General features: G+C 48.0%; 4 protein-coding genes across 4 annotated transcripts; 2 read left to right on the top strand and 2 right to left on the bottom strand.

Moving 5' to 3' along the window:
• Positions 1–1361: 1361 nt before the first annotated feature.
• F4812DRAFT_196284 (HbrB-like protein) lies at positions 1362–4410 on the bottom strand. The gene has a single exon (XM_047930176.1). It carries the CDS (start codon positions 4312–4314, stop codon positions 1720–1722), a length of 2595 nt encoding a protein of 864 aa, XP_047794166.1. The 5' UTR covers positions 4315–4410; the 3' UTR covers positions 1362–1719.
• A 394-nt stretch (positions 4411–4804) lies between these two features.
• F4812DRAFT_196329 (uncharacterized protein) lies at positions 4805–5637 on the top strand. Its single transcript, XM_047930177.1, has one exon. It carries the CDS (start codon positions 4932–4934, stop codon positions 5343–5345), a length of 414 nt encoding a protein of 137 aa, XP_047794167.1. The 5' UTR covers positions 4805–4931; the 3' UTR covers positions 5346–5637.
• An 84-nt stretch (positions 5638–5721) lies between these two features.
• F4812DRAFT_449723 (SPX domain-containing protein) lies at positions 5722–12670 on the bottom strand (the record flags this gene model as incomplete). Its single annotated transcript, XM_047936007.1, has 11 exons — positions 5722–6316; positions 6370–6478; positions 6542–6899; positions 6930–6950; positions 6981–8865; positions 8938–8998; positions 9078–9149; positions 10062–10839; positions 10895–11239; positions 11296–12493; positions 12588–12670. The coding sequence occupies 11 exons, from the start codon at positions 12668–12670 to the stop codon at positions 5722–5724; spliced, it is 5505 nt and encodes a 1834-aa protein (XP_047794168.1).
• A 1284-nt stretch (positions 12671–13954) lies between these two features.
• Positions 13955–14451, top strand: F4812DRAFT_455956 (uncharacterized protein; the record flags this gene model as incomplete). The annotated part of the gene is made up of 2 exons (XM_047936904.1): positions 13955–14079; positions 14154–14451. 2 exons carry the CDS (start codon positions 13955–13957, stop codon positions 14449–14451), a joined length of 423 nt encoding a protein of 140 aa, XP_047794169.1.
• Positions 14452–15343: the final 892 nt, after the last annotated feature.

The following is a 15343-nucleotide window of genomic DNA, read 5'->3' on the forward strand; positions in this document are numbered from 1 at the left end:
CACATGCTACTTACATAGTACGTTAACAAAGCGGGAGAAGCTTCTTAGAGATATACTAACATGCCTAAGTAATATATAATAAAGCTTATTAATCATATCCTTGGGTTATCGTAATGTTTGTGTTTATTATTAAGTTCCCTAATAGGCTTTACTATATTATTTAAAGTCTGTACGGCTTGAATGGATCATTGGAGTCTAGAATTCAAGCATGGAAAGAGAATTCAAAGCCTTAGTAGTTATATTTAAGCTAAGCTGCACGCCGGTATGTTTTTGCGAGGTTTTCTTGTTTTCTTTAAAATGTGATAAGATATATATATATATATATGGCACGTATTGGTTTGAACGAGACTGTTTGTTTTGCTTTACATTTTTGAAGTCTTAACAATTACCCGTGCCCGCGTGCAAAGTGCATCTTATCATGGGATGAGGTAACAACGGCGTAGGGTTTCTCGACATAAATGTACAGTGACGAGATGATCAAACAATACTGTACTCTATGCATTTTATGCATGTCGGCAGCTGGCAGCTAGCAGTGGGTACCGAAGCAGCATGCAGGCTTCACGTGACGTTCCATTACTGGTACCTACCTGGTACATAGGTAATTTAGATACTGCGACTCTGTGAGGAAGGGTCAGGTGACGTATTCCACCCGGCGGGGTTAATCCGTTTCCACCTCATGTGTCCACAAATTTTTTTTTTTCTGCTGGCGCGACTTCAAAAGCTTCGACGTCGCGCTCCAACTTTACATTTCCCGTTCTTTCTTTTTCTCATCATTCTCTCTTTTGTCTCAACTGAGTTTTCTGTATAAAGTAGGCAGATACACAATCGTATTTGCCCGGATTGCAAAACTAACAGCTGCGCTGCAGTCAGTCTGTTATCGTGAGGTTCGTTATTCTATTTCATTTACAAAGCAAGCGAAAAGCATTGCGGCTGGCATCTTTCTCCAATCCAGCAGGATGACATCTAATAAACATGTCTTCTTTTCCCAACTGAATCGACCATGAAAGAAGTCTAGTCTGTTCGGGTCATCCCACCAAGGTGGGAGCCTGTTACTTGCCAGTATACTTTGTCTGACTTCTCATCATGCCATCCACGTTTTGTGGCAGCATACGATGAGATGGATTGGGGATCACGTTGCAGCTGTTGCGCTTCGCATCGCGAGACATGGTGCCTTGCTAACTAAGCAATAGGTTCGCAGTGCTTACTCAACAATAATCACTTGGTTATCTAGATTTGGTTCAGGTTAGTCCAACTTTTCTATGCTTTCGATTGCTTTCGATCCCGCTTCCATGGCGTTTTCATGATGAAACTTCCAACCACATTCGCAGTTTCCACTCGAGCTCCACTCAGAGCCTTTTGAGGAGCAGATGAGGGTATAATCCTTCCTTGGATGTCTGAACAACACTTATAATTTTCTCATTGAGCAAGCATTTACCGTATCTAGGATCGCTCGCTAACGAAGTCCTAGGCATTTGTTAACTTTTTTTTTTTTAACTCTCCGTACATGTATCCTCTACATGTATGCTGATTCTTCATGGGCTTTTTTTAAGTCTAATTTGTTAGACATTAAATGTCCATAATCAATAAACCGTTTTCGTTTAAAGCGTTTCTCGCAACCTGTTCCTGACGATGCAGCCTGCAGCTTAAACCAATCCTATGTGCCCAGACGCCATGTTTTCGCTCGTGATATCTTAATGTACATGTCGTACAGATCCAAATTTAAATCACAACACCCTCGCGTATGCCTTCCCTTAGGACACCGTAGTTGATAGAGTTATTATTCTCCTGCCTCTTAACTCTTCCCCCAACCATACCTCTTCGGTTCCTACCAGTCCGACCCCTGCCTAGCCAATTTAATTTGAGCAATCGACCTAGCTCTGATACCATCTTACTGGCTTCATCCGTCTCGGCTGGGTTGACGCCCGTTTCGACACTTGCCAACACGCTCATGCATTGAAGCATGCGACCTACCATTTCCGTAACCTGCTTGCTGTCCTCAACGTTCTGCTCCCGTACACTTCCTAGGACTTCTCTGCCACCGTCTCTTGTCTGCGGTGTGAAAGACCTGAAAAAACTCCCGGTACCAGTAGATGCTGCGTCTGACACGCCACTACCAAACGATACGTTACTGATAGCACGGCTCCGAGACGGATTCGAGTCGTTGCCGAATACTGTCGTCGACGTCGAATTATAGCTTGCGATGCTTGGATCTAGTGACATGGCTGTCCCAGGGCGGGCGGATAGCGGATCGTTTGGTGAAGTAGATAGGGATGCAACGCTATCATTTAAGAGAGGCGGCGAGGCTAACGCGAGAGAGGCGAGCGAAGATGGCAAATGCTCGAGAGAAAGCCGGGAGAATATAGTCTTGAGTTTCTCGTATCGGGGGAGAATCATGGAATCTCGGTATGAGATCAGCACAAGCCTTCGAACATCAAGAACGCTTGACGCTGGCAACAAATGAGGCTCTGCATCTGATGCGCCTGACTGGGCATTTGGGGCCGACTTAGCGACTACTCCGCCCCAGAAGTCGCGCGCCTGCTCGGGGGTCAATAAGGATCCGCAGCCAGAAAACTCCAGGTCTAATGGGAGGAAAGTGGCCTGCATGTAAGGTAGGATACTTGTGAATGTGAATATCCATAGCTCTACTAGGGAGGGGATTAGCCTATCCTCAGAGGTCGTGCGAAGAGTGTGATCAAGCGAGGCAAACCCCGTCGAAAGGAGATCCCGTAGGTCGTCAATAATTATGTGAGCTGAACGACGCTGTATGCAGTATTGTATGTGCATGGTTACGACCCGGTTGAAATCTTCCACGGGCAATCGTAAATCTTCGCCTTCGAAAATGACTAGTAATTTAGCCCTTAGGTACGGCCAGGCGTCATCCAGAGACATGTTGTGAAGTCCGTATTTAAGGGAATCAATAGGTTCGGAAAGGTAAGAGGTAGCTGTTGCTGCAGCGGATCCGAAACTACTGGGCCCAGGCCATTCCGGACCTACACCATAGGATGATTCGTTATCGTCTCTTCGCTTCTCGCGAAGAGCACGCCCTCCGTGTCGCAAATCTAACCCGCTAACGCTTTTACCAATGTTGTTGTTTGGACCCGGACTAGGAGGTAGGTTAAAATTATACAGGCTTGAGGGCGCGCTAGGATCGACGGGTCGGGAGTTGCTAGCAGCAGAAGAGAGTGGGAGATGATAGTCGTCTTTACTGCTCAGCTTATGCTTCTGCCGCGATAGGAAGTGATGTTTTCTCTCCTTATCTTTCTCTTTGCCTTCCTTCTCTACGGATGGATCAGCTGGTCGGATGGTGGCGGCAGACGAGTTACCCAGGTTATAGAACGATTGCGAATCCACCAAACTGGTTGTACTAAAATTGGCACGTTGTAGCGAAGCCAGAGCAGAGCCAATCTTTCCGGGACTCGGCATTGGCCGCTCTTTCGCCTCCCCCTTGGTGTCAATCTTTTTAGGTCTGGAGAACAGCTTGACTTTGGACTTCTCAGCTTTGGCAGGTTTATCCGAAGAAACCGGGGCCGTGGGTGTGGCCAAGGATTGCTCCGGCGGTGGTAGGCCGGGCGAGGTTTGAGGTGACCTTGGAAATACGACATTTGCAGCGGCAGCGGCAGCGGCATGGCTCCCCAGAAGGCCGTTATGGTATCCTTGAGTGCTGAAGCCGTTATCCCGAGGGCCGCTTGCCTCGGTTAGACTTAGCATGGGCGGGCTGCGGTGACCAGTCACTGGCTTCGGACCCGTTCTTTTTAGGGAATCGTGAGCATCGCTGCCGGGGAAAGGGACAGTTTGCGACCGGTGGCGGCTGTGTTGTTGATGTTGCATTACGGCAGCCTGGGCGGCTATTTGACTAGCTGAAAGGGTCGCGCCAGTAGGCTGGCTCGGAGCTGGTGTCTGAGTCTGAGACATGGCGACTTGGGAAAGATTGGATATGCTCGTAGAAGGTAAGGTGGGTTCGAAATGACCTTGGGTTTGCGAGTGCTTCCTTACGTGGCCGGGGCGAGCGGGAGGTAAGGTCAAGGGCGAAGCGGTTCTAGATTGCGGAAGCTCGATGCTGGGTCGAGTGGGACGGGAGAAGTTATGCGGACTGGTACCATAAGAAGGACTGACAACGGGGCTCTGAGGGCCTCTCGTCTTGGGAACGGAAACAGGATCGTCATTCGACGACGTATCTATCCTACGGATTTGAGGTCTCAAGGAGGATGTCGAGGAGGAAGCGGCGGCAGCTGCTGCGGTAGAAGCCGAAGAAACGGTACCAGGAAGAGGAGAGAAGCTCCCCGGGGCTCTCTGTTGGGATCGTGCTGGCTGCATTGTGTGATAGAAAAGGTCCGAGTTCCCAAATTCCCGTTACATCTTCTCCCGAACCAGCGGTGTTATATGATCGGCACTCGAGCCCCGGTCTGTTTGATTTTCGATTTGCGCTCTTCAATTAGGTATCATACGTTACCATGCAGGGAAGTAGTAGGTAGCGCAAAAGATACCTCATCCGACTGAGCAAATATATTTATCCGTAGTTGAGTAGTATGATATGATATCTAATGTAGAGTAGAGAGCTGGTATCATTAATGTAAAAAAGTGGGTTGAACGTAGAAAAGGATGGTTTATACACATAGTACGCGTGGAAATGCGACATCAAACACCTTGTTATCATGCGCCGCTAGCAGCACTTTTATGTACCTTGTATAAATCTACATGTACAATACGATTTACATAACGTAATGCATGTACCTGACGGGAATTGATAGCACAGCCACAGCAGCACAATCACCCCGCGCTACATGTACCATGTATAATACGTTTTCCATCACTTGTTGCAAACTTGCCCCGCTAATGCAAGAGCTTCTTTCACTAACAAAGGAAAAATCAGTAAATAAAAATACAAACTTCTCATCTTCACCACCTGTTATACGTTCTAGCACACGTCCGCAATGTCACATCCCTATTCTGTGCCAGCCTCTACCTCCGACGATGTCTCGGCGAAGAAGTTAACGGCCTATTTAAAAGCAACGTACACCAATACGAACTCCTCAGACCCTTCCATCCCACCATCAATTGAAGCCATATCATCTACAACTACCTTTGCGCTTTCGACACCCCTTTCCCTCCCCGAATCCGACGTTACTGCAGATAAGACAATATACCTACGCACATTGCGCGGTGCAGTTTCCTCTCTACAAGACCACATCAACAGCGAGTTGACAGTACGCATGGAAAAAGAGGCTATAGAAGCGGCTGCCACTGGAAACGGAAAAGGGGTTGGAAAGGGTATTGCAGCCGCCGGCGTCGATGAAGCGGCCGAGGAAGAGAATTATGGGGAAGAGGTGGTGCAGGAAGATGAATAATGATGGACTGGTCGTTCGACACGAGTATCTGCCCGAAACTACCACTTGTCCCCCATCGAATGAATCCACACCTCGAACCCATCAAGTGTCAAAAATGGCTATTATTCATTTGACTGCGGTGTCCTGATCTCGCAGGCAGTTGCCTACTTGATCGCCGTTACTCTCCAGAGCTATGCAACCATACCCACTGGTATTCTCAATGATGTAAATGAACCAGAACACCCGCGCGCCTTCCATGTATGCGACAATAGTTCAACCTTTCTACCCTGGCACACCAACGTCTCGGGCCTTCTTTAACTTCTCCCCACCAAGTACGTGATAGGCCAGTTTCCTTCTTCGACTCTGCGCCCCGGAACTGCGTGAGATCCTTATCAGTCTACCCGTGCCTCCCCCACGAACCAGCGATCATCTCGTTCCGGCTACCACTCATGCTACGCCCTCGCCTACCTAGACATCCGTAATGGACCACGCTATTATCCGGGAGTACCGCTACCACGCTGTTGCCTAGCCTCTTGTGGCAGACGCCGCACACCCTTTCCTCGCCGACAATAACCTTTCTGCTGCGCCCACTCTGCCCTCCACTAATGCCGTCGCCGAGCAGGAGCGACGCCTGCGTATTCACGAGCTGTGTTCTTCGGAGCCCCTCGACGATACGCGACTCCGACACTACACTATTAGCTGCGCGAATCCGACCGCGAAAATACGACTCGAGCTCTGTCACAGGCAGATCATCTGGTATGAGGGACAATGTTGATTCTGCTGGGAGACGCGAACCGTGTCTCGAGAGGAGTAATAAGGCTGGGCCTAAATTCGGCTTGTTGGGCGATGGTGGGTTGAGGTACAACGAGAGAAGCATGTGGTATATGGATGGCTTCGAGTCGGGATCTCGATCTTCCTCATCTATAGAAGAAGATGACGCGGCAAAGGATTCCCGGCGAGAGCTAGGCAGCGAGTGGATATGGTTGCAATATCTGGCATTTCTTGTTAGTAACATTCATTGCCGATACATCACACCGCAACATACTCCTCTGCTTTGACGTAGTCCTGCATGTTGAACACGTAAATCTCCAGTGCTTGCTTATGCGAACCCATATTGCTGAATATTATTGCCCGTGCTTCGTAAAATGCCGGATCTACACATGCTCATTAGACAATACTGTTTCTTCCTTCTATGACCTGCGCGCTAGACGGCTTACCATCGCGGGGAATTATGCTTAGCGCTTTGCTTAGACTGTACTGCTGGCTTGACTTTAGAAATGCCACCAGACTCCTGAGCTTCTCGCCCCATGATTCGTCTCGCTCGCCTTCTTTGAGTGCTTGGATCAGTAGCTCTACCAAGCGATTGTGAAAGTCCGGAGTGCCATCTTCCAGCTCCGAGATGATATGTTGCAAGTACCGGATTTCTAGATTGGCATCAATAGCGCCGAGATACCGGAGAACCCTTTCTCGCGGCAAGGTCTCGGCATTTTCGCTGTCGGCCAGGAAAATTTCCATTCCCTGGTCAGGATCTCGTCGTAGAACCCACTCTGCGAACTCGAGAATGATGTCGATCATCTCCGGCGGCAGACTTTGCAAATAGCCTACTGTTCTCTGAGGGCCCCGGAGCTGTTCAGGTATGGCTACTTCGGCGTCCACGTGTCCATTGAGGTCAAGCTTAGCTGATTCGCCGTCCGTTTCTGCGTTACCGAACTTGCGAAGGAGTTCGAGCGCCTCGCGGTGTAGCTTTTTACCATGAAAAAAATCAACTAGCTCATTATACCGATTGTGCTTCAGTAGATGCTCATTTACTACTGCGGGATCGCAGAAGTTCGGGATGCGGAAGAGAGAGCCAGCAAGGGCTGGAGTGACAAACATTAAGCCACGGAACAGTGCTGTATCAACTACAGTGAAGGTTTGCTTGAGCTCTTGCTCAAGTTGCTCGTCGGATTCTGCATGTGAATTTGTGAGTAGAATGTCAAGGTTCTCTTGCAAGTTTACTATTGAACCATTGTTAGCTTCTATTTTGCGCGGTTTCAACTTCCCAGTTGCAGGGTCGATCCATCGCTGTAGACGAGTTCTAGTGCCAGCCAGGTAACCGTTGAGTTCGCGAACGGCCTTGATTAAGTCCTTTCCTTCCAATGGCCAATCTTCGTCCATGTACTTCTTCTTCTTCGGGTTGACTCTCACGCTTGCGGTATCTTCATTGTCGGTCCCGCCCCTCTTAGAGGATGCGATGGAGGCGGTATCAGAGTCTGTTTTGCGGTGTCCCATCCAGTATTTTGCGAAGGCGCCTGGCTTGGATGGAGATGCAACCTCAATAGAGCCATCCGTCTTAGCAGCTTTACCGCCGTTGACCTTCTCGTCCTCCTCTTGTTCCTCTTCTTCCTCGGAAGTTTCCTCTTGTGCAGGTTCAGCAGACAGGTCACCGGCAATTATCCTAGGGTACAACCTCAGTACCCTCTGAGCAGGCGCGTGAACCTCATCTTCGTTAAACAACGTCAGACTTTCCGCGAATTTCCTTTTCTTGAACAGTACTTCCGCTTTTAGCATCTTGGCCTCGCGTAGGGTGCCAGTCTTATCCTTCAGTAATGCATCTTCAAGCATACCAAGGACACTTATAGCTTCGTCATAATTGGCCTTGTCCATCAATTCCTTGACCTGAGTATCGTAATCTGTAGCCTCCATTTTCCATATGACCCTGTCGCTACTGATATGAAATCCCTTTCCGGCATGGGCGAGACTGACAGTGGGTGGCGGAAAATGCAGCTGTGCCGCCCCGGGGAGCTCTATTACCTGCAGCAGACTCAAAGTTTCTGGGTTTCTGACTTCTAATGTTCCTTTGGCAGGCGGCTGAAGGGCCAAGATGTAAGGATAACTGTATCCAATGCTCTCGGGGGCGCTTTGCCACGGCACTTGGCGCTTCTCCATCGGCCTCCCATCCATGTCAATGAATAATGAGTTGATATCTTTAGCGAGCAGCATTTGCCCCTCGGCTAGCCTCGTAGATAGCGGTTTTGGCATATAACCGCCAAGTCCCATGTAGCCCATGCTCGCCGCACCGAACCTACTGCCCTGTCCTCCAGCCGCCGTGGCACCCAATCCCACGATGTCGCGGGTTTCCAAAGTCGTCACATCAACCAGTACGTATCCCGCATTCATACCACAGACTATCTTACTCGCATTTGCCCAGGTCAGGGTCCTAATAGCTTCGGGGAGCACGATCTCGGTAACTTCATCATGTAACTCGCTCTCGTGCCAGCTCCATAGCAAGAGGCGCCGTTTCACAGCTACGGCGAGCCGGCTAATAATCTCTGGGATGCCGGTGGCGGCATCCTTTACTATGTTGCTAGTGACGGCAAAACAGGTGGCGTTCTTAGTCTGGAGTAGGGTTTCGATTAACTCGTAAGATTGGAGATCGTGAAGGGAAACGTGGTAGTTGGAAAGGGAAATGATGGTGTTAGATTCTTTGATGATAGCGAGCTGCTCGATGGGGCGAGTCGAGAACTTCTCTACCTCACGTAAAAGGTCCGTAGGATTTGAGCTGGACTCGCCGTTCGAACCTCGTTGCGAATCTGTTGCGGAATGCGTCTCGTTGGTAGTAGAGGATTGCGACAGTTCGTTGAGGCGGTAAATTCTTAAGGTACCCGTGTTTAACCCGACAAGAACGCGGTCGCCTACCTCCCAAGCGCGAGTATGGTGTTAGACAATCATATAGCTAAGAGTTGCGAGATACGACCAAGTAGTGATACGCACCATAAGCTAGTATTGTTTCTATTTTGGACTTGTCGCGCGGCCTCAGCTCGATAATAGGGCGAGCCGTGAATGCTGAGAGCATGGTGCTCCGGAGCTATCCTGGAAGGATAGTCATTGATTATTGAACTATCTAGTGGAAGTAGTTGAATTTCTTAGATATTAGCCGTAGTTAGGTGATAGGTTATATTGTTTTCATCACGACGCTGCTATACCCTAAGGGACAAGGAGAAGTTGGTGTAGGGTTGGTGTAAGTTAGGAAGAAGTGAGGTCGAATAAGTTACTCCATACCTTAGGTAGGTACCTATATGTAAGGTTGTGTAGCACATGGACCACTTTCTAAACTGTGGAATTAGTAGTTATTCGAGACTGGAAACCTAACCTAACCTTAGGTACCAGGTACCTTATGTACCTAGGTTAGGTGACCTCCGGTACGAATAGGTAGTGGGTACCTGCTTCCTACGACCACATAGGTATATATAGGTATGTACCTACCTAGGTACATACCTTAGGTGCTTAAGTGTGCATACTCGAGGTAAGTAGATAGATATAAGGTATCTTGTTACTTTATTTTCTTTGATTTCTTAAATATACCTAGGTATATACTTCCTATAAGGCACATATATAGGTATCTACTTATTTAATACCTTATATTAAGTAGGTACTTTATATAAAAGTCGTTCTATATAAGCCACGAAGCCCGGAATATAGCGTAGAGCCCACACAATCCATCCTACCTCCATATCCCTCTATATGTCCATTATATTATCACTTCAACTTTAGTAAACTGTCTACATTCCAATAACCCGCATAGCTCCGTACCCGAGGGTAACAACCACCACCAAAGTCAGTAGACTACTTGGTACTCCACGGCTGATAAAGTGTTTAACGCTCAGGTACCGCTGTCCTGTCGAATCCTCTTTCATTATCGCCGCTATAGCGTGTAAGTTATGATTTCGCAATCTAAAGATTTGATGGACAACTCACTCATATTGGGGAATCCGCTTGTCGGTAATGCCATCGCTGCGCTACACATGAGTACCGCAGCCATAACAAGTAGGTTAGGATGCGGTTCGTCCATGCCCTTTCCAATATCCGACACAAGCGGTAGGATGATTAGCGCAGCCACTGTATGGCTAATAAAAGTCGCGATTACCAAGGTCAAGCTTGAAAATATCAGTAGCACTCCATAGAGATCTACTCCGTTCACCTCTTGCGAGATTCTCTCGGCTACCAGATGGAGGAGCCCCGACGACTTCACAGCCTTGCCAAGGGCCAATCCTCCCGCCGCGAGAATGATGATTGTCCACGGGAAATTATTGAAATCTTCTTTAGTGAGTATACCAATGCCGAAGAATAGCACGATAGGTATAATGGCGATAATGCCCATGTCACCGAAAGTCGACTTAAGCTGATGACTTGCACACCACAGAGCGATGGTGGCAATACATACAATCGACACGAACCACTGTAAGCCGGTAAATCGTTCTTTCACAGGCCTAATCGGCACGATGGTGGTACCCTTGCCAGGCTGGAAGGTGAGAAGAAGGAGGGTCCAGATGAGAAGAATCGATATGATGCCCACAGGGATCACAACAAAAAACCACTCGCCCCAAGTTGGTGCCGGCTCCATAACACTGAGCGCGAAAACGTTCTGGGGCGAGGCGATAGGCGAGAGCATGCCGCCAACGTTAGAAGCCAACGCTATACCCATGATCACCGCCTTGGACATGTTGGAGTCCGATGGAAGATTGCGCAGCATAGGCTATGGAGCTTATAGTTAGAGACATCAGGGCCACTCGGGAAATGGACCAGCTTACCTCAATAATCGAAAAGCAGAGAACAGGAGCTGCTACATTGCTAACGAGCATACTGGCAAAGGCCGCCACGAACATGGTGGCAATGAGAACAGTCCTCGGCTGCGTGCCCGCCTTACTAAGGACGAAGGTCGCAATCCGCTTGTCTATCTTACACTTGGACAAAGCTGCTGCAAGGGTGAATCCACCGAGAAGCAGCATGATAACAGGCGTCCACATGGCCGCAAAGACGTAAGGGGTAGCGTCTACAGAGTCCAACCTCTTATACGGCGGTAGGTCGTCACGGACGACTCTGAGAACCACGCAGAGGAAAGGGATCAATAGAGAAGTTACAAAGAGAGGGATTGCCTTGAATAGGGTTAGTCAGGCAGGCCATGTAAAGCAATGCACAAATCAAGACTCACCTCGGTAGCCCACAGCAAACTCACAAACACCAGCATAGCTAAACACCTTTGCTGCTCGGGCATCTCCATGATAGGAACGGAGAGTAGAACTAGAAAGATGGCCACAATACCAAGAAGTATAAACAGAGTGGAACTGAATAGCCAAGTCGGACAAGCGAAGCGTCCCACCGGTGTCTCGATCTGTTTCATAGGGGTTGGTGGAGCATCGTCGCCTTGTAGTCTCACCTTGATCCCGTCATTCTGAGCACCGAGGAGACCTTTTCCGAAGCTTGCAGCCTCGGCACGACGCTCAAGGCCGATAAGATCTCTCCATACCGTGTTTCGCTCCCAGACGACGTGTTCCCTAAGATGCGACCGAAGATCCTTCTTAGCAAGTGCCAAGTCGCCATGTGTTACCGCATCAGCATAAGCCTTCTCCATCTTAGCAATTCTCTCCTCGACGTGCCTGACCGTCTCGGGAAGGAAGGGATATGAGATCTCGACGGCATCCCTCATGTATTTTGGCCGAAACTCCTTGTCGATGATCTTGTCAAACTTCTTGAGCACCTTGCTGAAGCCGGTCTTGTTCAGTTGTACATATGACTTGAGCTCGCACAATTGCACGTAAAGGCTGATGATGCGCTTCTTCAGCATGATGCCGGAAGAATACATCTGGGCGGTCTCGGTATAATCATCGTATCCAATACTGTACCTGCGCGACCTGGTAAAATCTGTTGAAGCCGTCAAATCTGTAGAAGCAAACATGGCACTCGGGGCGGTGCGTCGTCGGCCGCCAAGGCTGGAGCGGCGCCTCCTATTCAAGGCTGAGGTTTCATCTTGATCTTCGTCGTCGTCATCGCTATCGTCTGCACCGTCGTCAGTCGAACGCGTACTGCGCGTACTGCGGGTGCTCTTAGTGCTCCGAGTACCAAGAGTATGTACCACTTGCTCGCTGGCAGGATACTGCTGCATATGGGGTCTTTGAGCAAGTTCAGGGTCGCCATGGCCAGCCGCATCAAGTGACTCGATATCGCGCATCAGATCGTCGACATCGTCGAATAGCTCTTTCTCCTTGACAACATAAAAAGACGAAATCTTTTCTATTTCCACATCCAAAGCGCGACCGAACACAGTTTCGGGATCTTCGTTTCGTAAGAGCGGTCGCGTTTCGACATCGGAGACAGCTGATTGATGAACATTTTTCTCGAGCCCGTAGATTCTGCGACAAGGGGGGTTAGGGGCTATGCACGTTCATGAAGTAACGATGTGCGTACGGTAAGAGAGAACAAGAATATGGAGATGGTGTAGCTTACAATTTCTTGAGATTGCTATATGCGATGTAATGGCTACTCCAATCAGGAACAGCATTGAACTGAATGCTATGGGAGAACTTCATCTCGTCTCGCTCGTCGAGCCAGCGTCTCTTCTCGTCCCTCTTAGCTTTTCGACGTTGTTCTCTGTCAGATGGTAGCTGCCTTAGTTCGTATGCCTCTCCAGATAATTCAGTCGATCCATTTATTTCAGCACTGCTCCCTCCTCTAGCCTCTGGCTCCGTCGGTACCTGGCCGGGATGGTGGGGAGCTTGTTGCGCGTGAACAAGGTCGCGGTAAGAGGAAGAGGAGGGGGTCACCAAGGAGTTTGGGGGTGATATGGTGGAAGTGCGGAAGTGATGAACTAATGAAGTGATAAAGTGATAAAGTGATGAAAAACAGTAACCGGAAAGTTTTATCTTTTAGGGTCCAACGTGGAAGGATGAAATCCGGGTTATGCGCGACGATCCACAACGGCACGCCTAGCCCAGCGTAAATATGGTTTTTTTTTTTTTTTTCGTTCTCTTCTTCCCACTTTATGACTGCGAGCCGGTTGCAATAGATAACATCACATAGGGAGTACTGATCACACACAGCCCATGCATGGGAGGTATTAATGAAGTAACGCTCCAAACACCCGATTAATGAGGAATTGACTACATTACCTAAAGCTAAAGAATCTTATGACCAAATGAGAGCCTTGTTCCATAGTGACCCACGTGCGGCTATGTACACATGTACCTGCTAAAGAGGTACATTAAGTAAGGTACCTAACCTAATATAGTACTAGGTACCGTACATTCGGTACCTGATATTTACCTAGGCAGGCCCTATATTAGGTAGGTAGGCGAAGCGGGTTAGTGGACTTCTTATGAAGAACTCAAAACTTCAAAGTACGTAACTCAGGTAAGTACGGTTGAACGTTCAAGTCAATAATAACAATAACCTTAAAAGCTATCAAAATTAATAAGATGTGATTTTAAACTTCTCAAAACAAATAACTTCACAATGGGCTTACTCGCAGCAGACGAGACCTCTCTTAACTCTCTGTCTCTCCCAATACGTGTACATGAAACTGCCTAGGTTAGGCACTTATCTTTCCAGTTTGGTGCGAGAATAAGGATCCCGTAGCAAACCACGTTACGTTGTTCGTTTGTTCGTTTGTGCGTTTGTGCGTTGCAGATGCCTCATCCCGTAGGCAGCCATTCCTTTCCTCATAGGGGCTTTGTGGTGAAACCAATCAAAAAACACCATAGATCATTATTCCGAACATCAACTGCGAATATCACTTTTACTACCTATGACAATACCTACCTATTGTGCAAATCCTTTTAAGTAGACCACCTCCATCCAACAATAAACCAGTCAAAATGCATCGACAATCTCGACAATCTCGAGAATTATATATTCGTCGTCGTAGACTAGCCGCCGAGGCCGGGCGGCAGCAGTTCGTCCCCTTCAAGTCATCGCCACAGGACCCGCACCCTTGTCGGAAGTAGATGTAGCAGGATTAGGTCGTCTAGCTTCTTTACCTAATGAGATCATCACGATGGTCTTCAACAACTGTAGCCTGCGTTCTCTCATGCGACTTGAACGCGTGAACAAGGCTGCCAAGAAGTTTGCGAGCCTTCTGCAAGATATCGATTACATCAGGAAAACAGTAAGGGGTATCATTCAACGTGCCGTGTCGCATTACCGCAAGTTCATATTCACCATCTTGAAGATCACAGCGTATCATGGATTAAGATATTTCTTGACTACTTTCACCTGCGAGACTTGCGGCAAGCCAGGATCATTCCGTATGATTAAAGTTAAGGTCCTCTGTGAGGATTGTCATGATTCAAAGAAGCAGCCAGGAACCGAATAAATTCTGTTATTGCAACCCCACGAACATCACGAGGGAGAAGGAAAATGGACATGGAAATTCTGGAGGGCCGAGGTTGTCATCCCACGGGGCGAGTCAACGGCAATGTTAGCAACGCTACAGATGCGTTAGCAAAACGTTCGGTAGTTAAGTTTATTGCTCTGTAATTTTCGTGGAGTCTGCTCAATGGGTACGCTGAGGCACGAGACTTGACTATTCACTAGGTAAAGACACATTAGACAAAGAACCCTTTTAGGCTATTTCAAATACAAGGTCCCTCGCTCAGTTTTGTTCGAGCTAGCGTAATTGGTATAAGATAGATATAAACATATCATGCGCGTGTCTATAAAGGACGTATCTAGCAAAGCGCCCAGCTATGCAGACAGCCCGTAGAACCAGAATAAGGGTTAGTTAGTTAGATAGAATAGTGACGTTTCTTGTCATATATGAGAGTGGATGAATACCTAAGGTATTCTCGGCTGTGAGCTTCTCAGCTTGTATAGTATTGCAGAGTAATTACAGATACCTGTTGCACAGGCAAAGTGCAGCTACAACAGCTCCACGCTGCCTTACTATAAACCAAACTAAGAGAAAACCCTATAAATAGAAAGATACAAGTGAAAACAATGACTTTCTATTCTTGAGGAAAAAAGTAAAAGGACCACTCAGGTACGCCAGAAGCTAGTAATTTGTCGAAACCAAAGGCTTCCGTAGACTTACATAGTAGACAAAAAGCGGGAGGAGATGGCATTATGAATATGATAAAGGAGAACTGAAGGAATCATACCAATCTCCCTTTCGCGTTGAATTATTCAAAGACTAGTCGGTTTTCGGGAATGTCTGAGGAAACAATCCCACGAGGGTAATTGTGAAGCTTGTGTAGATCTCCAAGTAT

Source organism: Daldinia caldariorum, assembly GCF_022478825.1.
Source record: "Daldinia caldariorum strain CBS 122874 unplaced genomic scaffold F4812scaffold_2, whole genome shotgun sequence".
NCBI classification, from domain to species: Eukaryota; Fungi; Ascomycota; class Sordariomycetes; order Xylariales; family Hypoxylaceae; genus Daldinia; species Daldinia caldariorum.